We start from the raw sequence: 24773 nt of genomic DNA on the forward strand, positions 1-24773 counted from the left end.
AGTTTCGATGCCTTCAGTGAGTATCTACCATGTAAATGGTCATGAAAACAAAGAAAACGCATTGAATGAGAAGGTGTGTCCAAGCATTTGGCCTGTACTGTATATGTGTGTGTGAGAGAGAGAGAGAGAGAGAGATTAAGGTTGTACATATTTGAACTTACATGTATGAATAGTATATATCATTCTTTTCTTTTATCTGGGGACAAAGTTTTTACGATTCTGCTCCTCATTCACATATGATGTCCCCAGGTGGAACTCTCTTTTTCTTCAGCCACAAGCTGTGGGTTTCAAATCCCAAATCTTTCTGACTCTCAAAATCAATTCATGAATCTTATCAGTTGCATAGCATTGTGGTATAATTTCATTTACTATCATTTCTCGCTGGATTGTAAAGTCATGTATTCGTGATTGACTTCAAATCCCTCAAATGCTTCTTCCTTCCCAGTAGCTTGCATGAGCTGATGCAGTAACCAGAGTGTGTGTGTATGACATTATAACCAAGTTTTTTTTTTTTATTCCACACTATAAACTGCAACATTTCCATTAAACAAGCTGTCCAAGTCCCCGGCCCTACACCCCCCTCCCCGCCCAGCCCAGCCCAGCCCAAAGAAGTCGTCCGGGTATGTCTGTGGCAGTTAACGTAATACACAAAGCCCTCTGTCTGCTACATCACTAGTCCACAACTTCCCACCCACAGTCTATTAGAGACCTGTCTGTACAATCACTCCACTGCTAAAGCACCAACACAATGTCCAGAGACGCCAGGAGAAGCTCAAGCCATCCAATGCAGACATTATTGCTCCGATAAATAAAAAGGAATCTACAAAATAATAATAATAATAATAATAATAATTATAATGGTAAAGAAAACAAACATTATATTAACCAGATGCATGTACTAAACAGTGGGTTTCCAAAAAATAGGTTCTCTTCTTATTTACTCGTTATTTAGTATATATTTGGTGAAAAATGTTTTTTTCTTTTGTTATTATTATAATTTTTTTTGTTTCATTTCATTTACTGTCCCGCACATTGTTTCTCTTGTTTAGCATGCAGGGGAGCCCCAGATGACCGATTTGACACGCTGACCACCCTTCCCAACTCCCAATCTCCAAAGGAAACCCATGCAGCACACGCTCCACACCTCTGACATTTTTTTTTCTTTCATATTTTTTAAGACAACCACAAACAGTTTGTAAGAGGAAATACATCTGTAAAAATTCAAAAAAGTGACCAAATAGTATAGTTCTGCACAACAAAATCCCAAGAAGAGCAAGAGATAGCACCGTTGTTACAGAGGAGATATGAGGAGGGTTGGCCTATGAGGGTGGGGTCAGTTTTACACCTGAGGGGAACGTGGGGGGATGGAGCTGACGAGAAGAGAGGTCCTCGTCCTCACTTCCTCGGGCGAGCGTCTTTAATGGCGCAGCTCACGCACACGTAGTCTTCCTTCTCCGCCAGCTCCGCCGACACACCCACACACGCCATGTGGAACCACTGGTTACAGCTGCCATCACACTGGACCCAGAACACCTGAATCCAAACAGAACCCACTCAATCATACAACATGTGAGGTCGAAGGTCATGAGAAGTGGCCGTGTAAAAGTAGCACTTAAAAAGTACTTATTATGTACGATAGTGATGTATTCCTGTGTTAAAAAATAACGCACCTCATCCCCCTCCGGCTGGAGACACCGCTCTGCAGGGCAGACGATCATGTCTTCCTCGGAGTCGTCGGACTGGGACAGGTCTGACAGGCCGGTGGGGGACGCGGAGGCGGGCCTGCGCTCGCATCTCTTCTCGCGGCTCATGCGCGCCTTCTTCCTGCGTGGCTTCAGCAGGCGTTCACGCGCCCCCGCCGGCATGCCCTCCCACTCCACCCGATGCTTCACCTTGCGCTCGTCCTTCTGCCAGGCGGTTTGGTGAAAGCAGATGAACAGTTTAATGAACAATGTCTATATCATGTCTATTACGCCTAACGAATACATTTTTAATATGCATGTTAATTGAAAAAAAGTATAACTGTAAACTATACATGTACGCTCAGTGATGTAATCATCTAATCATGTTATATACCTTGCATTCATTTTGTGCTGTTCCCAACACTATCAAAAAAAATTCTGTACATTTTTATGCTGTCCATTTGAATTTATGTAAATAAATGCATTAATATATTCATATATATTAAATATATTAAAATAAACATCCACCAATAACTTCGGTTATAATTCAGTTCCAATAGTGGTGGTTTATCTTCTTGTCTCACCTCCCTCTGAGACACATTCTTTCCCTGAGAGTTTAACAGCTTGCTTTTGTCGCCGGGTTCCCTCGGCGACGTGTTGCCGTGACCGTTGCCAGTAGGTGAGGTCATGCCATTCAGTAAGACCCGGTAGAGCTGCTGGGTCTCAGGCAGCGAAACCTGCAGCAGGAGCCCCTCCACCATCAGCTCCTCCAGCTCTGCACTTAAGCCTAGAAAGCACACCAGTATCAGTCACTCGCTCAGCGACCATGCTGATATATGAACTCTTTATCCCGTCTAACGGCAATAAAACTACCGAGTTGCATATTTATAAAGGGGCTGTTAGCAGAGTAGAAGCGCTGGGAAACGAACCCTGCAGTGGGATGCAGCGCTGCTCGGTGTAGAAGACGGTCTGCGCTGCACTGGACCTGCTCCACTCCTGAGATGGACTGACAGCTGCTGCAGGGCTGTGCAAAGCCTGTGCAGAACAGCAACATTTACAGTGAGCCATGGTCACCCCAAATAAAAAGAATATATATATATATATATATATATATATATATATATATATATATATATATATATATATATATATATATATATATAGATATATATATATATATATATATATATATATATATATATATATATATATATATTCACACACTGTATATATATATATATATATATATATATATATATATATATATATATATATATATATATATATATATATATATATATATATATATATATATATATATATTTTTTTTTTTTTTTTTAAATGCTATAGATGGGAGGTTTCAGGTGCTGTAAAAAAAAAATTTTGTTTCCATGAATATTCCATAAACACAACCATTTTATATAAATCATTGTATTATTAAATGAATTAGTTTCATAGGCTATGTGTATGTTTCATAGGCTTCAATGTACATCATACAGTCATATTTAAGGGGAACCATGAGGCCTGACAGTCAGATGTTAATGCTGCCACTTACAGCCACTTGTGGATTATTTGTTCTGCTAATTCAGCAAATTTGCAATAAAGCAGTTTTGTAAGTGTAAATTCCCAAAGAAAAATACACAGCATCTCACCTTTACGTTTGCATTAGACGTTAGGTACTGAACATCGGGGTCCCCCCAACGGGTAGAAACCTGCCGCGCCCGCCGCTGCCAGCTGACTGTACGTTCAATCAGGTAGCGCAGGGCATCTCCTTCTGGCACCCGCACCCGGATGCGCTGCAGCGATGCCAGCAGAGGCAGGATCTTCTCCAGCGGAGGTTTCTCCGAGCGCTGGCACAGCGGGCACAGCCAGGCATGCGCAGGTTTGGCCTCCGCAGGGCCGCGCACGCACACACTGTGGAAGGCGTCGCGACACAGCTCGCACTGCAGCATGGCGCCCATGGGCGGCTTCTGACACACGCACACCTTGACGTCCGAGCAGTCGGCAGCGGGGAGGAGCTTGGATTCGTTGGCTGCCCGGAGTGTCGACAGAGATTCCAGTTCCTTCAGACGCACCTCCCCAAGCGTTGCCATCTGCAAGTTAGACAGAGAAGAATGATAAGAGTGCTTCCTTCTGGTTCCAACATCTGACTGGTGATGGCAGATACATCTCGAACATAATAAAATAATAGATATCTGCATATCTCTTTCAACTGAATTACAGCTCTGGAAAAATATTAAGAGAGTACAGAAAAATGAGATTTTTTCTCAACTAACGGGCTTGTGTCTGTGTAAAACATTTGCTTTATTTACTTCAATAAACTGTTGATCACATTTGGATCAGAACTCCAATCGTCAATAAAATCTGACAAAATAAAATAACATTGCAACAATGCTCAACAATTAAGTAACCAAGTTTATAGCCACTCTAAACTTCATTAGCCAATAATAAACTTTAATTATACAGGCTTCAACGGCCATAACCTTTGATTCAACAGTCAAACCTTTCCTTGTTTGGTAGGTTTTGGTTGAGCTGATCATCTCATCAGCAGCTTATCATGTTGAAGAAGGTGCTTTGGTGATGTTCAACGAATAATACACTGACTGCCATAGAAATAGAAAGGCAGTTTTTTTAAGTGGACTCTTTTATTTATTTATTTTTTTATTAAGAGCTACACATAATATTGTTCAAAAAGATACATTTTGGTACTATTTTAAACATAAAATAAACATATCATAATTTTTGATGTCATTGTATTTAAATGTGCCCTAATAACAATTATAAATTCAAGACCATGCATTACAGTGGTTCTTTCATGGCTTTCGGTCATGAAATTCCATGATAAAATTCTCTGCCTCTTATTACTTTCTGCTTGCTTAAAGCAATAAACCAGAAGCCTAAATTAATCAGCATCTGCAGTTGTACTTTCCAGCTCAGTAATTCTGATCTTAAAGATCTGAATGCTGAAGTCACTTCACCACATCTCCATTAAAACCCTGTGAGATGACATAAATCCTTGCAGATGAGGAGCTTACAGCAGACGCTGAGTCCTTGCTCTCAGACAGAGCCTTGTCCACGTCACTCAGACTTTCCAGTTTCGCCGCTTTCTTCTTCCCATGAAGCGGCGACTCCTTCGCTTTTTTGGCCTTCCTCTTCAGAGAGGCCCCTCCCACTTCGCAGCGCGGACACAAAACCTGTCAAGCAAACAGTCATGCGGTCTACATTACACAACATGGACTGTAAACCAATTTTCCAGATATGTGTGTTCCAGAGACAGAGCTGCTACTTCTGCTGTAGCATTGCAATGCTATACCACAGAAATCAGAAATATTTTCCATTTATTTCTGTTAAGTCATCAGTGAGTTACCTCCAACAGAGTGTATGGGGAGTTCTTCATCAAGAAGGTTTTAGCTGCCAACTCCTTCCAGGCCTGCACTTCATTCACCAAACCCTCCAGCCGTTCCAGGGGGTCCAGTTGGATGGGGATAGCCCTGCCGCGCTGCACCATCTCAGTGAGAAGGTCTAGTACCGGCATTCGCCCACCCTGCTGCAGAGGCAACACAGCGGAAAATAACCAGAATCAACCATCTTGATCAGCCTTGTGGGAAGATACTTAATTGAAAGTGAAGTGATAGTTATTGTGATACACTGCAGCACAGCACACAACGAAATGTGTCCTCTGCTTTCAATCATCACCCTTGGTGAGAAGTGGGCAGCACTGACAGCTTTATTCAGTGGCACCTTAACCACTACGCCATCACTGCCCATCTGAGTGTCTCCAGAGAGACTGTCCCTGTACCTACTGATTGTAAGTTGCTCTGGATAAGGGTGTATGTGTTACCTGTAGGGCTTCAGCCTCCTGCAGCCACTCTTTGGCCTTGTTAACGGTGTCCAGCAAGATGAGGCCGTTGGGGAGGTATGCTGGGATCCCCTCCACCTCCCGCACTGCAGAACTCAGCTCCTCCAAGGTGTGGGGAGGCCTAGAGGAGACAATCACAAATTAGTACAAAAGTTCAGACGCATGGCATACATATAGATCCTACAAGAACAGAGGATGTGTATGATATGACTGATCAGGGAATATTGTAAAATTATATAGTTCTGAATCAAAACCATACCACAAAACACATTAGTTTAAATCACTTACATAAAACACAAAACACAGGGTGAGCCATTTATATGGATACACCTTGATAAAATGGGAATGGTTGGTGACATTGAACACATTTTATAAGTGGTCAGAAACTTGTAAATAACTCATGAAAGAATAACGTTAAAACCAAGCACACCATTATTTTTCTTGTGAAATTACCAATAAATTTGATGTGTCACATGACCCTCTTCCTATTGAAAAAACAAAAGTTGGATCCAAGATGGCCAACTTCAAAATGGCCACTAAGGTCACCACCCATCTTGAAAAGTTTGCCCCCTCACATATACAAATGTGCCACAAACAGGACGTTAATATCACCAACCATTCCCATTTTATTAAGGTGTATCCATATAAATGGCCCACCCTGTATATTCAAGGTCCCTTATCATGAAAATGTCACTTTGTGAGATTATTTAACATTAATTCCCCAGTCTGTCTATGGTCCTGCAGTGGCTCGAAATGGTGATAGGTGTAAAGAGTGCTTTGGAAATCCTGCTTCACCATTTAGAGTTCAGCAGCTTGGACAGTCAGATCTGGAATGTCTCTCCTTATGTTATCATAAGGGGAAAGGATTACCTCCCCTTTCTCATGCTTTGTCTGCCCACAGAATTTCCTTAAAACATTAAAACATTATCTCCACCAACCATCAGGGCTTCCAAATGTGCAAATCATTGCAGTTGCTCGGTGATTGCATGTAAAAATGAGCACAAATGTTTTGGTTTTTTTTTACCTCCGTCACGTGAGACGCTGAAGAACCAGTCGATTCTCTTTGTTTTATTCTGGAAACATGATGACACGACTTCCTAATTGCGGCAAACATTGTGGTTGGTGAATGGTGTTGATGACGTCATTTTTGTGAATTCCCGCTCATCCCACCTCTCTCCTTCTCATTAGCATTTAAAGTTACACACCCCGAAACGGCACATCCTGGCGTTTTTGGACTGGCTAAAAGTGTCTTTAAGTGTTAGCGTTGTTTGCAGAAACAAATAAAATTAACCCACTGTTTTTACAGCATCTCACGTGAAAATAAAAATTGTCCTCGTTTTCACATCCAATCACAGAGCAACTGCAATGCTTTGCACAATTGGAAGCCATGACGGTCGGTGGAGATAATGCTTTAGGGAAGGGGTGGGAAATTCTGTTGGTAGATAGGGTTCCACTGAGTACCAAAGTACCACTGAGCAAAGCACCGTCCCCACTCACTGCTCCTCGGGCGCCTGTCATGGCTGCCCACTTCTCACTAAGGGTGATGGTTAAAAGCAGAGGACACCTTTCATTGTGTCACCATGTGCTGTGCTACAGTGTTTCACAATGACAATCACTTCATTTCTGCTAAATTTCTGCTAAAATGTATTTCCTGTAGAGTGTTGATGACCCCTAATCCACGCTGCTCTGCTGACCTGTCCTTAAGCAGCGCTCTGGCTTTGTCCTCCCAAAGCTCAGAGATGGTAAGCAGCTCCTGGAGACACGCCATTGCCTTTTCCAGAACAGGGTGCGGGCTCAGACCCACGCCCTGGTCAATCAGCTTGCGCATGACGTCCAGCGAGAGCCCACGACCGGAGGAGGACGTGTCGGCCCCTTCTTCAGCCTGTCGTACGGCCTGTAACCAGCGCGCCTGCTCCAGGCGCTCACGCAGCAGCGGAAGCTCCGGCAGGCTCACGTCGAACTGGAAACTGATGTCCAACAGCCCCTGGATCTCGGGCACGGAGTCCACGCTGACTTCTTCATTCAGGACCTTCTCACTGTGCTGCTGGAAATCCTCAATGCGGTTCAGCAGCTCCTGTGACAACGGAGACACAGACACACAAGTGTTGTTCTTCAGATCCCATTACTTTTTCAACTCACCAGGCAACACTCAGCTTCAAAGAACGTGAAACAAAAATTACACTTAAAATATCTCAAGATGAAATCCAACATGAAGACTACTTTTACGTACATGTGTGTCGATACTTTTCAGTATATGGTTTACAGTATAAGGAAAAACACAACATGCATTTTGGTTTAAACTGACTATGCATGGCCCAGGCAGAGTGGCACCCTGATACAGACGTAGGACAGGTTGCCCAGGGTGTGGTCGTCTCCTTCTAGTACCTTTAGTAACGGGGCCTGTGGAAGGCTGCAGGGCAAGTTGTAAAGCTGCCTGACAAATGACCGCATTTCCTCCACCGTGAGCTGGTTCTGAGACTTCCCCCCACCTGAACGGAACCTGGACAAAGCAGGCGAGGAGGAGGACATGTGTTCAGTTCAGGGACATGTGTACAGGTGTCAATCATCTGTTAGGCTGCGGCTGCTTTGTTTGACCAGAATGTGAAGGTACGATCATTGCAGTGGGCGCCAAACAAAATGAGAAAATCCGAAGAGATCATTTACAGAATATTTAACTATGAAATAAGACATAAGACTGGAAGTAAGGTTATACTTTGACATGATGCTAGTACATTGGTACTGGGAATCGTAGTGAAATACAAGTGCTTGCATATCTATATAAATTTCAATAGAAATACAATATTGACCAAGACTTAAAGACACATATGTGGCATGCATATTTAATGCCTTGGGTTTACACATCTGCTGTGCTACAATTACCAAGAGTATATAAAAGGGCTTGTGTGTGTGTGTCACTTTTGTCTCAGCATTGAGCAGCTGCTGTGTAAAGGTGCATGTGTATGTGTGGTGGGTGTTTCTGGTCTGTTTCCTGCTGTTGAACAGCTGGCGGCAAATTAAGTGCGTGTGCGTGTGTGTGCTTGTGTACCTGGTCTGTCGCTTCCCATTGAGCAGCTGCTGGGCTACTGAGCAGCACTTCTCTGCATCCTGCGTGATGAGCCGCAAGTGTCTCAGCAGGTCATTATCAGGGAACAAATTTGACTCGGACTCTTCAAGGAGAGAACGGAACATGGCTACACCTGACAGGAGAGGGCGCCACATCTTCAATCCAAATTTCAATACTGCATTGGTTTATAATAATTTAACAAAATCATATACTCTATATTTGAATATATATTTGACAGATGAAAATATGTTTGATGTCACTTACTTCGCTTCTTGTCCAGTTTGGCCTCCAGTACTTCTGTGACGCGGCATGCCCACCCATCATATGACTCCGCCCTCTGTTTTACAGCATTCATCATGGGGTAAAGATCATCCAGTGTAAACCGATACCTGTGTTGGTGTGTGAAAATGAAAGAGTGTGTGTGAGTGTGATTTTGAAAATGTCATATCTTGCACAAGCCACTCTTACTGAAAGTTGGCATTAGCGGAGACCTAACTAGAGGCTTTGTGAGGGTGAACGGATGCTCTGTGTCTCTTTAGATAAGTTTTTTCTAAATGTTCACACCTCTCTGTGTGGTGTGAAAAGTCACCATCACTTAAAATAGAACAACAGAGTAAAGACAGGAAAGGCAAATTTCTACTACTTCAGTCCCATTCTCACTCCAGACAGTGCTAACTACTGCGGTTTCTCATAACAGCTCGTTACACCTACATTCTCTTTGCTCTTATACCAAAAAATTAAAAGTATTCATGTCATGGGTTAAACATATTAACCATCTAAATAAATACACAACCAGTTCCTCTACTAAACAATTAACAGGGTGGTAGTTGCCTACTGATTGTATGTCACTCTGGATAATGGCCTCTGATAAATGCCATAAAAGTACATGTAAACAAATGAGTCTAAATAATCCATTCAACAAGAGAGGAATTTCTGTAGACCAACATGATATGTCTGTATTGAGATAGATTTTGATTATTTTTATGGTACCTTTTAGTTAGACTACACTGCATCTACGTTTCAGTTACTTACCTTCACAATATTTTTTTATTATGGTAATGATGGTTTACATCTACATTTTGTTATATGCTTTGCTAAGGAGATGCTGTGGATAGCCACTCACCTCAGTGTGTAGCTGCTGATGGGACAGGAGCAGAGGTCGAGGGCATGGTGCAGACACACCTGCAACCCCGACCGGCAGGGACAGGTGAGCGCTGACAGGTAGCAGGTGGTCCTGCACTTCAAACACTGCCTCTCATCATCCTGCAGCAGGTCGTACTCTGCCTGCTCACACTGCACCACTCCCTATGACAGGGGGATGGAGAGAGAGAGTGAGTGAGTGGGCGTGAGGGAGCGACAGAGAGAGACAGAGACTTTTTTCAAATGTGCTTCAGTCCCACCCTTATTTATCCCACTCTGACACACACGTCCCACTCTTCGCTCACAGTACATGAGGAATGGAGGGAGAAGAGGAAACTGAGATGAGAATTTTAGAGTAATAAAGAGAACAAGTGGGTGGCAACAAGAGAGATGCCACAAAAGAGAGACTGGTAGGATAAAATAATAAAAAATATGCAAATATATGAAAAGAGAGAAAGACAGAGATAAAGTCACAGTCAGTGAGTAGTTGAGTAGGGAGGGGTCATCCCAAAGGGAATGCTGCTTTGTTCTTGTAACACCTCATCCAATTAAATCCTGAAAGCAATTACATTTGAGACACAACATTTCCTTTAACATGTGTGAAACACACGCCACAATAATGCTGTGACTTCCCCTTATGCAGTATGCAGCATGGACCACAGGTCAGGTATGGCCACTATAAGCCATTGGTGGGCAGCTGGGGGTTAATGTAAAGCTCAAGTCACAATCAGGAGAACAATGAATGATTTTATTATGTCAAAGTGCAATAGCCTACAATAGTCACCCTTAATCTCTTCAACAGAATTTGCTAATAACTATAATTCTACCCAGAAAGCCAGTGTTAAAACACTATTGTACCATAGAAAATCTCTGATCTCAGAACTACACAACTGCAGAATCATGCCAAGAAAGGTCCTAAATTCCTCCTCCTCACCATTTTGCGGACTTTCTCCCTCAGCTCCCGCTCCTCCCGGATCATCACTGCCATGTCCTTGTGGACGGCTGAAGCCAGCACCACATCCAGGCAGTCTGCCTTGGTGGCCATGTTGCAGACCATCTCATCATGGGAGAAGACACAGTAACGGTTCAGGAGGCGGTAGTGGTCAACACACTGGCGGCCCAGCGGCATCTGAGATAACAGATGGTGACAGAGTTGTAGAAAATTCCCTTACACAAAAACATTCAGTAACTGACATGCATATATGCAGCAGTTCAAGAATACAAACTGTAATATAATGCACAATCTGAGGTCATTCCCAGGACTGAACTGTATTTAATATACAGTAGGTTTGATATTCAGACCCCTTACATTTTTCACTCTTTGTTATTTTGCACCCATTAGCAAAAAAGGATTTAAGCAGATTTTTGCAGATTTATTAACAAAACTGAAATATCACATGGTCCTAAGTATTCAGAATATTTGCTGTGACACTCATGTATTTAACTAGGGTGCCGTCCATTTCTTCTGATCAACTTTGAGATGGTTCTACACCTTCATTTGGGTCCAGCTGTGTTTGATTATGCTTATTGGACTTGATTAGTAAAGCCACACATCTGTCTATATAAGACCTTACAGCTCAAAATTCATGTCAAATGTTTGGAACAACCAGAACCCTTCCTAGAGCTGGCTGTCTGGCCATACTGAGCTATATAAGACCCTTGGTAAAGAAGATGGTAAAGATAGACAATGGCACTCACCCAGTCTAAGGTGCAGAAGTTAACTGCCTCTGCAAAGTTAAAGCCCTGGTTGAAGCCACTGTGGTAGGCCCTGGGGAAGGTGATAACAAACTCTCCTGCACACTGATTGGTCCTGTAGATCTGAGATGATAGAAGAACAACTTCGCATTAGCGGTGGCCATGACGCGTGCAAGAGATGCAGCAAGAGAGAGAGAGACTCGCCGGTACTCCATGCTCCATGAGTGTGTTGGGGTTCATGATGGTGACCAGCTGGTGCAGGAGGTCGGGTTGAGACTCGAACAGCTCAGGCGCCAGTCTCTTCATCACCGCCTCCAGCTGCACTGCAGCAAAGCCTGGGGCTCCGTACCACGTCTTCGGCTCTCCCCTAAAACGCACACATCTCAGTGTTCATGTGCATCCAGCGCCATTACCCCCCGCACACAGACACACAATAATTTATTAATTTAGTACCAGTGCAGGTAGTTGATGGAGTAGCTCCAATGGTCCTCAATGTGCCAGCAGAATGAGGAGAAGCACATGCCAACGTAGAGCCAGGGCAGGGTCATGCCGCAGATGTCTGCGGTGACGTGGGTGAGAACTGATGGCGTCATCATGGCCATGTTGTTCAAGTTCCAGCCGCAATTCAGGTACTTCTGCATATCATTGGGGAGAAAAAAACTCACTTCCTGCTTCAAGCTATAAAAGAAACGCCTCTAATTTCAACATTAAATCCCATAAACTGAGGCGAAGACATGAATAACCTGCTCTCCCAAAACCTAATTAAATGTTCATTTTCTTACCTCATCTCCGGGGCCAACTTTAAACCTGCCGTTCTTGATTGGGAACCCGCTGCCAAACTCCTTGGACGCAATGTCTGCCCCGTACTCGACAGTCACGTCCTCCTCAATGGTGCTCACCAGGCGCCAGAACTCCTTCTCCACCAGCTCTGTAGGCACCATCTGTGTGGGCATGCGGAGAGTAGGGTCAGAGTGATCTCATTCACTTTTTTTATGTGAATGTGAAAAAGTTTTAAAATCCTTGTTACATAACCAGATCCAGCAAAGTAAAACAAACACCAGCCATGCAAATCATGCTCACAATTCAGGATAAAGCTAAAATGGATAAAACATTAAATGACAACATTATTATATAATATTATGATAAATTAGATTTATACATGAAAATCTGTTTCATAACTAAATTGACACAACTGTAATTTGGATTGATACTAGCGCATCTTTTTGTTTTACCCAATATGTGCAGAAGTGCAGAATGTCCAACTTATGTTCATTCATATGGTCAGTTTTTGGTTAGGCTGATGGGTCCATGTAATGACGTTAAACAAATTGCCTTTTTCATGAAATAATAATTTCTCAATGCACTGATATGCAATTTACTGTGTGTCATAATCAATAATATCAGAAGCAAGTAATTCCTTTTGAAACAAAGTGCCAGGACTATCCATCACCGTATGTCAATATTTTTTCAATTGTCCCAACACTTACATGAACCGGCATGTTGAAGTAATCAGATTTGAAGGAGTCGGCCATCTCTCCGAACGCACGCAGCGAGTAATCTCTCTGCGCCTGTTCGAAGCCAAATGCATCCTGCGGCTTCCCGCACTCCTGTCAGGAACATTTTCAGAATAGAGAGTTTAGAGTGGGGGTTGTGTGCCTCCTGCTTCAAACAATATAATCAATGGTAAACTTTAAAAGCAAAACGACATCAGGATTTACGCATTTCAAAAAAACTGCACAGTAAAAGAACCAATTGAAAATCACTCTTTATATAAAATCTACGTATGGAGGAGCTCAAATCAGCCTTCTGGTGGAGGTGGAAGTATTCTCATGTCTGTATGTCTTTCTTTTCTTTATGGAGGAAAGTAGGCTTGCGTCATGAGTGCAAGGGTAACCTCATTAAGGAGGAGAAATAGTGCAGATGCAAACAGATGGAGCCCCTTTTACCTGAGAGAGACACTTGGGACACCTCCAGTCTCCTTTGGGCACATCATGGAGCGGTGGGATCAAGCAGAAGGTGTGGTAGCTGTCATCACAGCCGTCACATAGCAACAGCCGGTCCTCATCGCTGCCGCTGCCGCAGATCAGACACACATACAGATCCACCTAATCCAAGAGGAACACACATATTATTGGGCCATGCTCATACTCACACAGAACATTGGAATAAATCACAACACAATGACACCAACATGCACCAACAATGGACAGAACAGGCACACCCCATCACCATTTGTAGCTCATTTGCTAATAACTATAATTCTACCCAGAAAGCCAGTGTTAAAACACTATTTTACCATAGAAAATCTCTGATCTCAGAACCACACAACTGCAGAATCATGCCAAGAAAGGTCCTAAAGGTCCTATTTGAAGCTCATATGCGGCTTTAATCTGACTACAATTCTCCAAAGAGAAACAAACAATTTTTCAACAGCACATGTAGGCCTCTGATCCCCTTTTAGAAGCATTTGACACAAGGACCAAGGACCAAACTACTAGGGCTACAGCTCCCATATGGCCACCCTACTGACATGGAGGCCTGATAAAACTTCTACTGAAAAACAATTTCAGATTTCTGTCTCTGTGGAACGGAATTGTGTTTATAACATTCTTATTTAGGAATACTCACTACACTCATGACAGGAGGGGGCTTCTTATAGCGGGACCTGCTTTTGTCAGTCTCAGCAGTCAGCTTGGTCTCCACAGGCTCCTGTTTGACCTGAATGGGCACTTCCTTCTCTATAAAGCACAGACATTAAGCACTGTTACATCACATTTCATCATATTATATGATGAATACATTATAGGTATGAATGCGTATAGGTGTGAATATGGATATTATGACGTGATCAAATTAAATCACAGGCAACATCTTATCCACAATGATGCATACCCCAAAACAAATGAGTTAACCAGGAAATATTGTCCTTTTCCACAAATGAGTCATTTTCTTTGGATGCAGCAAAAGAAATCCAAAGAGTCATTCCCTCACCTGGTTCAGGTTTGGCCACGAAAGAGCCCATCCTCCTCCTCAGGTTGGGTCTGTTCTCAGACACCTCTCCTGGCTCAGTCTTCACACAGGACATCTGTGGACAGAAAACCGGGCGAGCATCCATCAGTGCAACATATCTCTTCAAACAAGTGGGGATACCCTGGTGCCAAGTTGCCACGAGGGGGACCCGGCAGATTCAGTCCTCCTGTCCCCTTTATCATGAAGTCACATATACTTATCTCAAGCCAAAAGCCGACAGTTGGACATGAATGACTTGATACCGGATCTTCGAGGACAGTGCCTGTTTTCTCTGTTATAACGGAATAATTGCGGCTTTTGCAGGCCCTTGTTCTACATGACTTATCAAATTCAAAATGCAGAGAGAAAGACTTTCTAATAATCTGTTGGGAGTCTTCAGTCTGATGATTGAGAGTGGTTAGCTTTTCAGGAGTCACATCTCCATTACCCCTGACCAGCAGAGACTCAACAAAACACCCTCTCTTCCCCATGGACCTTTTCCCTTGTTCTCTCTTTCTCCTTTTCAGAGAAAGAGGCGGAGACATGCCTATTGTGTGCAACATGGCAGCTGCTCGGTTTGTTCAGTTGGCATTTTTAAATGCAAATGATGTTTCTCTTTACGTGGCAAGCGTATATAAGATGAAAATAGTAAAAAAGTATTCAATTAACATAACTACTTAATTGAAGAGTGTTAAATAAACCATATTGGTATTTACAGATTTGGCCTGCAGCTCGTCGGTCTGCTGTGTGAAGTTCAGTTCTGGCCCCTCTGGCTCCATTTTCATTCGCTTGGCCCGGCGTGAGGGGGGACAGCTGTCGCCCGCCAAAGCGTTCTGTCGTTGCACCAAGTCGTGTGACTTGTACTCCTTATCGCTGGTGTTTTGGGCGAGCATGGGCTTCTGGACACACTGTGGAGAACAAATATGCCACATGAAGCTCTGATGGTGTTTTAGCTGAAAAGATGGTCTCACAAGCACAGCAACGGAAATTGAATTGAAATCATGACTTAAAATATCAAAATGTGTAATTGATCTTTTTTTATTGAGATTCAAAAAGCTTTTTGTGGCACTCTTTCAGAGAATCAATATAACATAAGGAGTTTGACAGAAAAAAACACATAAAGCATGAATAAATATCCTGCCCACATGCACAAATCACAGTGCAAACAACCTAAGCTGGGTTTCCATTGCCTGTTTTGCAGAAATTGCACAAGGTAAGAAAGTCTGAGCACCTGAGATGTTGCAAAGAATAAAATACTGCATCAATGATAATAATAATAAAGTATATCACCAAACTGCATGGAAACATAAGACAGTTAATTTGTGATTTGAGATTATATGTGCATTTTAGAATTTGCTTGCTTTTTGTGCACAACTGCAATGGAAACACGACTGTTGAGTGAAAATTAGCGAGTAGAGAAATCTGTTCTGCTGATTACAGACAGGCAGAATTATAATAACTATAGCTATTATTCCGTTTCTAACAGTTAATGATAGTAAGAAATTCTGGGTGGGGCGGAGCAGGATTACTGGGTTAGAAGAGAAAGGGATGGGGATAACCCCGGCTCTGGGTTCTGAAAGCAGGACAACCCAGAGGGGACGGTCAGTCAGCAACGGCCAGCTTAAACAGCTTAGCTTCCACGGAAGCTGCAGCTAGCCACACCTCTGAGAGGAGCAGAGGGCATTGGGGGCGGAGGGAGTTGGAGGAGGTGGAGACGAATAAAATGGAGTAATGATGAAAAAAGAGAGGCGACAATCAGTGCAAGACAAAGAAAAAAAATTAAGGTGAAGAAGATCTTCAGAAACAGGGGCGTGGATTGAAAGTTGGTGGTGTCTGGAGTTACCACCAAGGAGGAAAACGGTGAGACAGGGCCGGGGAGCAGGGAGAGGAGCCAAACAGAAAAAATTAAGAGAATAGGGAAAGGTAGGCGATAAGGTGAAGACACATGGGGAGGGCGTAGCATGGCACAGGATGTCAATCAAAAACCCTGCACATGTAACATAAACATAAACAAACAATGCACATGCTATTTATAAAAAAATTATAATAATACCCCCACCACCACCACCACATAATAGACCACAGATCCTACACCCTTTAACTCCATAACAAGAAACCAACGTACCTTTTCCATCTGCTGGTCAGCTGCTAAACGCATCAGTTTGGATTTTAGTTCTGGTGCCTAATGCGAGAGAGAGCCAGCAAAGTTACAAGGCGGTGACCTCTAGGGTAAGAGGTCACCGAGACAACCTGTTTGCAATGCACGGCTCTCCTTGCTGTTGCACGGCGCCATTTTGTTTCTCCAAGGCAGGCATGCGTGTTTAACATGAAATGAATCCTAGTTTTATGTTACCCAGGTTATAAGTAAATTGAACTATTAATCGGCTGACCCACAAGTCACAGGGTCGACCTTGCAAATCCAACTAGCAGAAAAGAAAGCATAATATTCTAATCGAGTTTTGAAAATAAAAACAAATGATACAGTGAGGAATGTGGACGAGCGCTTCCGAACGTGGGAGAACGTGACTAGCCGAGAGACACAATCGCATAAGACGGCATTTGTGAGGTGGCTTGCAGCTCATAAGCAGCCAGAAGCACATTACTCATTCCAGCCAAGCTCTCATTCCTTTATCTGTCCATCCTGCAACCCCTAATTTTCTACCGACCATGCTTACCAGGAGGCTGGACCCCGTCTGGAAGAGATGGTAGGGGTACAGGATCCTCTCGTAGTGGCCTCTCAGGTGGGAGCCCACAGCTTTGCCTGGAGCGAAGCCCATCTTCATAGCTATCTTGGTCCATCGCCGATCTTGACAGACTGTGTCAAAGCCTCCCTCGTCGGCCACCAGCTGGCACGGGGGAAAAAAGCGGGAGGGAGAGAGACACACAGGGAATGAGGGGGAGGTAAGGACACAGTAATACAGCACCCATCTGATGAAAATACACACTAAAAAGCAACATAATCACATTTTTTTAAAGGATGTGGCACTGCAGGAATTGATACTGCGAAGATACAGCAATAATGCTACGTATTCAGAGCCGCTAACCTTGTTCAGATGATACAGGTCCAGAATTTTGCGCTCAACATGAGGGATTTTGAGGGTGCAGCCTTGAAGCTCCCAGAACTTGGCAATCTTGTCAAGGAAATTGAGCTTGACTCTGGTTTGGGCCTGAAAAAAAAAAAAAACATAAAGCAAAAGTCATAAATCCAGACTGCAATTATCATGTGATTATCATGTTGTTAACTAGCAAAGGTTAACACATGTCAACCATGCAGGCCCAAGCGGAATTAACTAGCTCATCAGCCATCTTAACCATCTCAACCAGCTCAAGATGGACATGCTGGTAGATGGTTGAGAGGGATAGCATACTTTTTTAAAATGCTGAGGATGTACTGTAAAACAGTCCAATATTTTAAAATACCCCCCAACTAAGTAAAACCCATACCTGTTCTTGAAAAATAATACAGTTTTTTAGCTTCTTTAATTAGTGAAACTGTTTCGGCTGTACTGAGATTATTGCAAAAAGTTTTTATTCATACTAAGATCATTCGTACATTCATCTCTGAAGAAAGGATTTAATAACCAACTGAGCCTTTATAAGTGACAGACTTGCATTAGTGAACACAGCATTCCAACGAATTGTTCCTGGTAATTGTTACTCTACGTGTATGCAGATATTCCGTCATTAATAAACATAGCTACATTTCTCAGGTAAAAATGTGAAATAAAGTTTGATGTGAGACAATGCCTCTCACCACAACAATGCTGCCTTTTGTGCCTTTTCCACGGTTTAATTCAGCAGTACCATGGGACTACACATCATTAGTTACTGGTCCAAAAACTTGCAACAATCATTAACCGAATTCCACCTCTGTCACTATCTAAAGCAAAATGAGAACACACACGTATGCTGATGGGCCCTGCTAAACCGTGGCCTTTGACCTGGCTGTAGACAGGGTCTCTGCATTGCTGGGGCAGTTGTAGTGCAGGACACAACAGGCCACTTGCCCAGACAATCCTGACGAGATCCTCACGACAAAGACGGGCGCGCACTGATTAACCGCGTGCAACGCACCACAACGCCACGTTTCAGCAGATACTGCGAGAATGTGGCCTTGTAAAAAAAAAAAAAAAAAAAAAACGCAGCTTACCTCCAGCTCATTGAGTCTCTGGATGCGGGGGGTGAAGTGGAGCCGGTCGACGTCACATGCAAATGGAGGCTGCCAATCCTGTGGAGCAACAAGCATTAGACATTAGTCACGTCAACCCGTTTTATAAATGGTTCCACACCAATTAGAAAAAAAAAAAAATGGCCACTCTGGGCACAGACGTGCAGACAAAGAAGAAGTCCACATACTACATTGTAATAGACTTCATTTCAATGTGAATAGCTCATTGTTCGTTAAGGTGCAATATAAAGGAACGCATCTGAAGTAAGATGATCTCTTCGGCCATACATGCTGACCGCAGCCCGTGTGGAAAAAGGTGCAAACTTGTTCCCCAACAGACGAGGGGGCTGACCGCAAAAAAAGGGGCCGGCAAAGTTTTACACTTTATAAACAGTGGCAGCAGTGTGTAAGAGGTGGACCTTGTGCATCCTGCCCTAACCACGGACAAGTGACGGCAACGTGCGAGTCGTGATAAAAGCTGTGAAGAACTAGTGCCTCTTCCCTGGTTACAGCCCTTCCATTAAGTTACATCTTACGGAGGCAAAGACTTTCTTTCAAAGCATATCAAACCACTGTTTGCACCACCACTTCACCATTTATTGGCCCCTTGGAAAGCCACCGACGTAACACATCATGTCATGAGGGTCCCACTGCAAACACCGATGATTTGCAGCATGAGGGGAATCTTCATTCTGTCTACACAACATCTGCGATCACAGGCAAATAGGACGGCAATAATCAGTCCTCGCATCTTCTATCACCAGTGCAAGTCAATGCTGTGTGTCGACAGGGCAAAGTCAATGGAAGACAAAATAATCAGCCTCTCTCGCTCTCTCATGCACACATTTAGAAAGTGAAATAATGACTGACTGCATGGCTGAGAACACAAAAGGAGCTCTTGCTCCAGACCGTCCTTCCCCTCAACCCTGTTGTGTTATACGTGGAACAGCTCTCTGCTGCCTCAGACGTACGCCAGGTTGACATCTTCTCCACTCTGCCCCCCTCCCTATGCCGCTTTCACCCAACCAACCCACACACACACACACACACACACACACACTCTTTGTTTCCCGAACAGAAACTCCACAGACATTGAATTGAACAACACAGATGCGACCGGCATAAGACCGACCAGGCAGAACAAAACCTGGGCCTGTAAAGCGTTCCCAACAACACACGACCAGAACAATGAGCTTTATTAACTCATTGTGCACGAACAATTCTGTTTTTAAATAAATAATGCATTTCGTTGGCCCGAATCTGGACGCTGTGGATTTTGCTTGTATTAAATGCAGACATGCACTTAAAAAAAAACCATTAAGTCGTCGTCGGGGATTAAACAGGCGATGTAAGAAAAATTCTGCAATTCTTGTAAAAATGTGGCCAAAAGGTGTGTGTGACGCAACACTGGGCGTGGTTCCACACGCACAAAAAAAATAATAATACAAAGCGAGGAACTTGTGAGCAGCGTTGAGTGGGTACGGGTCCACATGCATACATGCGGGGATTATTTATTTCTTTTCCGTGGCCATGTTGCGGAGCCACCACGTCCTCGTCCACGTCGCTCCTGCCGACCCCACGTCCTCCTCAGGGCCGAACGAGAGACCCGACGGCGGTTCTCCGAAACGCCCGGGACCCAACACGCCCATACCCCACCCGCTCCGGGTCCGACCACAACAATCAACCCCCCCAACCCCAACCCAAACCCTGACACACAAAATGGCCATATGGAGGCTCCAGAGCCTCCCACAAAGACAACATGGAAGACAACAGGCGGCACACGGCGCTTCTCCGCCACACGCCCCACTGTCCTCGCACCGAAGCGGCCGCTTCCTTCGCGTTTTTCTCCTTCTTTCTTTTCTTCTTTTTTCTTTTTGGAACGTAAACACGGAGCGGGTGCGCGTCGCTCCGTCGACGGGATGATGGCAGTATGGCGGCGGAGCGGGGTGCAGTACAGTAGTACAGTACCCCCGACCCCGACATAACTTTATAGCGGAGTACCGACTCGTTCGTGTTTATCACGAACTCGACGGGAAACGTGACGCTTCGCAAAAATACAGTGCGGCGGCCGCGCAATGGTGTTTACGTGGGTCCTCAGGACCCTGCAAGCCGGCGATACAGAAATGCGCGCTTTCTTTAGGACATTTTTTTGTTCTTCTAATTGTACGGATCGTTAAATTGTCGCGTGGAAATTGTCACGTAGCTTCAGATCCACGCCGGCCTTCAGATGCACGGGGGGGGGGGGGGGGGGGGGGGGGGGGGGGGGGGGGGGGGGGGGTGAAAAATGGCAACAAAACGCGAATTTCAGTCCAGTCCGTCACAACGTCCCCCCGACGGGCGACAAATACGCGTGGTGACACGAGGACGCGTGGTGACATGAAAAAGAAACTCGGCCGACAACGCGGGTCCCCTCAAATTTTGAAAAGGGACGAGTTGTTCCTTTTTTATAGACCCATCTTTTATTTCCACGCTTTGTCGCAACAACGTCGTGCGATTAAAGAGGTCTCCAGAACCAGAACTCCACACCGAGAGTTCTGCGCTTATCGCCAAATTCCCATCGTGTAGCATGAACACGATTTTTAAAACAGCGCCATCCCACCCCATCCCATCCCAGGCCGAACTTCAATGTCAAGTGTGGAAGATGATGGCGGCGAAGATGAGTTCCGACCCGCCGGCGATGGATGGAACGCGTTTTTAAAACTATTTTATCCCAGACGATCAATTTTTTAATCCCACGTTGTTATTAAAATACTACAGGATGTCATATTATTGCATGTTTCTTTTTGGCCGGGTGTAGTTCAAGTTGGACGGGCCACGCCGGCCCACCGCGTCAAACTTGCCGTCGGTGACGGCTTTCATTCTCATTTTGGCACGATAAATAATAATAATAATAAAAAAATTTTTTTTTAAAGAAGGCCGCTGCGAGCCACGGACGGCGTTTCAGACGCGAAACGCGGGCTGCAGATGGCGGAAGCGGCAGGCCGCCGGGTTCGGTGGCCAAGTTGTCGCCGCCGGTGGCCCAACTTTCGGACGCGGGGGTCCCGCGGGGCTTCATTCCCCGCCGGGGGAACCTCTAAATATTCAACTCGACCGCGAACCAAGCAGCCATCGGGCTAATGTTAATGTGAACAACACGCAGGTGCCTTTTAAAATTAGCACGTAAAACTTTAGCGATGGCGTCGCGTCGCAACGTGTTGTTAACGAGACAAAAAAAAAGAAAAAACTCGTCGGCCGATCGAATGAAAGGACGATACTGAGAATGAAAGCACTTTCGGTTTTAGCAGGACCCGAAGGGCCACGCCGGCTCCATCGAGGATCTTTTTCTCTCTCCCCCCCGCGCTATGTGCTACCGCATCTCTCCGAGATTCCACGCAGATTAAACGTCCCCCGTTTAACGTTGTGCGCGGATGTAAATTTTGCTCGGAGGCGACCGCCGGCCGCGGTTCGAGGACGGGAAGCCGCGGGAGCACAAAAGACAACCGAGCCAGCTGGCTCGCAGTTCTTCACCGCGCCGCCATGTTGAAAGTTTCCCTTTAAAACCCGATTAAGACGCGAGCCGAGAAACGCGCGGCGCGGACGACGCGGCCGATCCGGCTCCGCAGCATCCGGGGCCGCACTCACCGGCGGCGGACGGACTTTGCAGATGCCCGATTTCTCCGCGATCGGTCGGATCTTGTTGATGAACGCGAAGGGATCCGCGAATTCCTCCCGGCTGGGCTCGAACACCGGGCACTCCGGAGGCGGCTTGAACTCGTCCGGTCGCGGCTGGGTCATCGTCGCGGGTCTCCGGGGCGAAGTGGACGCGGGGGTCGCTGGGGGCCGAATCCGCGATGCGCTCGAGTGGAGGGTCAGTCCCTGGGACACTCCGTCATCGGAGTCGCTTCGGCTCAAACAATCAGCATCAACATTCGCTGGCTTAGTCACACACACACACACACACACACACACACACACACACACACACACACACACACACACACACACACACACCGTGAGACAAACGTTCTACGGCAGCGAGCACGTCCGCCGAAAAAAATAGACACACGTTCCCTCGATTAATTCACGCCGTTGCATTGGAGCAACATCCAATTTCCCTCGACCGACGTTCTTAAGACGCCCACCCCTCTCTCCTCCATCGACGCTGGGCTGGAAGGTTTCCTCGCCGTCACGGTCGCTGGAACTTCGAGAGCCGTCCAAGTTCAGCCGGCTTTCAACGCTTTTGCGATTTCTACTTAAAATACAATTCGGATTCCTTTCGGCCGTGTTCTATGCGAGGTTTTCGTTTACACAATAAGGCTCAATTTTATTCTTTGACGTTACAAGCCATCAAGTTGCCAACTCCCAGGGCTAAATTTTCCTTGAGAAGCTCACATCACATTATCTTGAAAAGGGGAGTGGGGCGAATTTAACCACGCAATACAACCATCATGTTTATTCGATGCTCTGCCTTGAAAAAAAACTACTCTATTCATTGAATCGAGCCACAACCGCCTTTCACGGCGTAATAACACTGTTTACGCCCGCGGAGGGATACCTCCAGGTGACAGCTCACGGTGGCCGGGACTTGTTCTTTAAATAGACTCTGTGGAGTTGCTGATTGGACGTCGCCCCTTGCGAGCTCGGACGTGTGGGTAGGGGAGGGGTTTGTGGCTAAATAGATTAGATTCATAGACACCTTCGTTGATTTTTGAAGCACAAAAAAAATATATATATATATATCACTCGTTTGCTATTTGGACAATATACGACGTTTTTGTTCTTCTTCTTACATCCGATTGCAACGCATGGTGCGGATTATCTCCACCGCAGCAAATGGGGAAAGTAGGTCAGCAGACTGCATCCTGTATGTCGAGAGAGCGCCTTCGGTATTTGATGTAATGCGATTTGCATACGCGCGGTTATAATTCTACGTTTAGTCGTTGCACTCAATGTCTTTCAGGTTTCAAGTGAAAGTTCCATGCAAAACACCGACACGCGTCCTGCCAGTGGTCACGCTGGGGTCGTGAATAAGACCCATTATTCTTACAGTTTTACTGTAACTGTAATTGTAACCCTGGTTATTTAATGTGACTGATGCACAGTCGTGGCCAAAAGTTTCAAGAATGACACAAATACTGGTTCTGCTGCGTCAGTGTTTTTAGATCTGTTGTGCATTAAAGGATAATTATAAGTATTTTAAAGGGTTTTTTTTTGCATACAAGATTATGCAAAGAGTCAATATTTACAATATCTGGCATGCTGTCAATTTGTGGGGGTTTGTTAGTCCATCTGCATCTTGAGGAATGACAACACGTCAATCCCGGTGCCTGGTGGTCTAGTGCTTAGGAGGTTAGGATGCAACACTCTCACCGCCACAGCCCGGGTTAGATTCTAGGTCACGGGTTCGACCCCTGTTCGAATCGTGAACCGTCAACATGCCACAAAGCAAGGCACCGTCCCCACACCCTGCTTTCTCCCTTTCATGGCTGCACATATAGTGATAGTGGGTAACACAGTCACCTGTGAACCAGAAGACCCAGGTTCAAATCCCACTTACTACCATTGCGTCCCTGAGCAAGACACTTAACCCTAAGTTGCTCCAGTGGGACTGTCACTGTAACTACTGATTGTATGTGCCTCTGGATAAGGGCGTATAAACGCTGTAAATGTAAATATGCTGGTTGATGGTGATGGTTAAAAGCTGAGGACACTTGTGCACTTTTGTGATCAAGATCTTAGACTGAAAAAGCAATGACAGGCACCCAGGGAGCAGCATGGAAACCTGATTACAGGTCCAATTTTTTTACCACCACTGCCTAAATCAAGATTATCCTTTAAAGTTTATTTTGGTCAAAAGTTTCTTACTTTACTTTATTTGGCAGACGCTTTTATCCAAAGCGACTTACAATGGGAAGACACCAGCAATTCTCGTTCGATTTCTATAGAATATCAAGTATACAAACTAAGAGCCCTGATAAGGCTTAGACTTGTCATTGAAGAACATGCTCGGAGAGTGTTGGGTGCTAGACTAAGAAAAATTATAATGTATTTATACATTTTGTATTTGTTTGTTAAATGTGTATGCATGTGTATGTGTTAAATTTGTCTGTAATATTTTTGGAATAAGAGGGTTTTCACCTTCTTCTTAAAAGTGGTGATAGTCTCGGCTAGTCGTGT

General features: G+C 44.7%; 1 protein-coding gene across 4 annotated transcripts; it reads right to left on the reverse strand.

Moving 5' to 3' along the window:
- Positions 1-1147: 1147 nt before the first annotated feature.
- kdm5bb (lysine demethylase 5Bb) lies at positions 1148-22574 on the reverse strand. 4 transcript variants are annotated; one of them, XM_028994940.1, is made up of 28 exons: positions 22239-22574; positions 18600-18677; positions 17494-17616; positions 17125-17295; positions 16575-16631; positions 15166-15357; positions 14432-14525; positions 14069-14178; positions 13387-13545; positions 12928-13047; positions 12223-12381; positions 11894-12075; positions 11645-11807; positions 11444-11563; positions 10680-10874; positions 9729-9910; positions 8870-8994; positions 8588-8708; positions 7927-8041; positions 7236-7615; positions 5524-5662; positions 5050-5229; positions 4718-4876; positions 3335-3775; positions 2612-2717; positions 2267-2469; positions 1671-1907; positions 1148-1533 (listed from the first exon to the last, which is right to left on the reverse strand). In XM_028994940.1, exons 1-28 carry the CDS (start codon positions 22389-22391, stop codon positions 1396-1398), a joined length of 4602 nt encoding a protein of 1533 aa, XP_028850773.1. In that variant the 5' UTR covers positions 22392-22574; the 3' UTR covers positions 1148-1395. The 4 variants fall into 4 exon arrangements, with proteins under 4 accessions (XP_028850773.1, XP_028850772.1, XP_028850775.1 ...); XM_028994939.1 differs by having other exon boundaries at positions 8588-8738; XM_028994942.1 differs by lacking the exon at positions 22239-22574 and adding an exon at positions 18806-20272 and having other exon boundaries at positions 8588-8738.
- Positions 22575-24773: the final 2199 nt, after the last annotated feature.

Source organism: Denticeps clupeoides, chromosome 10 (assembly GCF_900700375.1).
Source record: "Denticeps clupeoides chromosome 10, fDenClu1.1, whole genome shotgun sequence".
NCBI classification, from domain to species: domain Eukaryota; kingdom Metazoa; phylum Chordata; class Actinopteri; order Clupeiformes; family Denticipitidae; genus Denticeps; species Denticeps clupeoides.

Bases quoted from the DNA above. Each gene is read 5' to 3' on its own strand.
- kdm5bb (XM_028994939.1), bottom strand. From the start codon at position 22,391: ATGACCCAGCCGCGACCGGACGAGTTCAAGCCGCCTCCGGAGTGCCCG. The intron at 5,230-5,523 runs GTAACACATACA...TTGCCTCTGCAG, and splicing joins AGGAGGCTGAAGCCCTACAG to CAGGGTGGGCGAATGCCGGT. The intron at 2,470-2,611 runs GTTCGTTTCCCA...TGTGCTTTCTAG, and splicing joins GCGCTGCATCCCACTGCAGG to GCTTAAGTGCAGAGCTGGAG.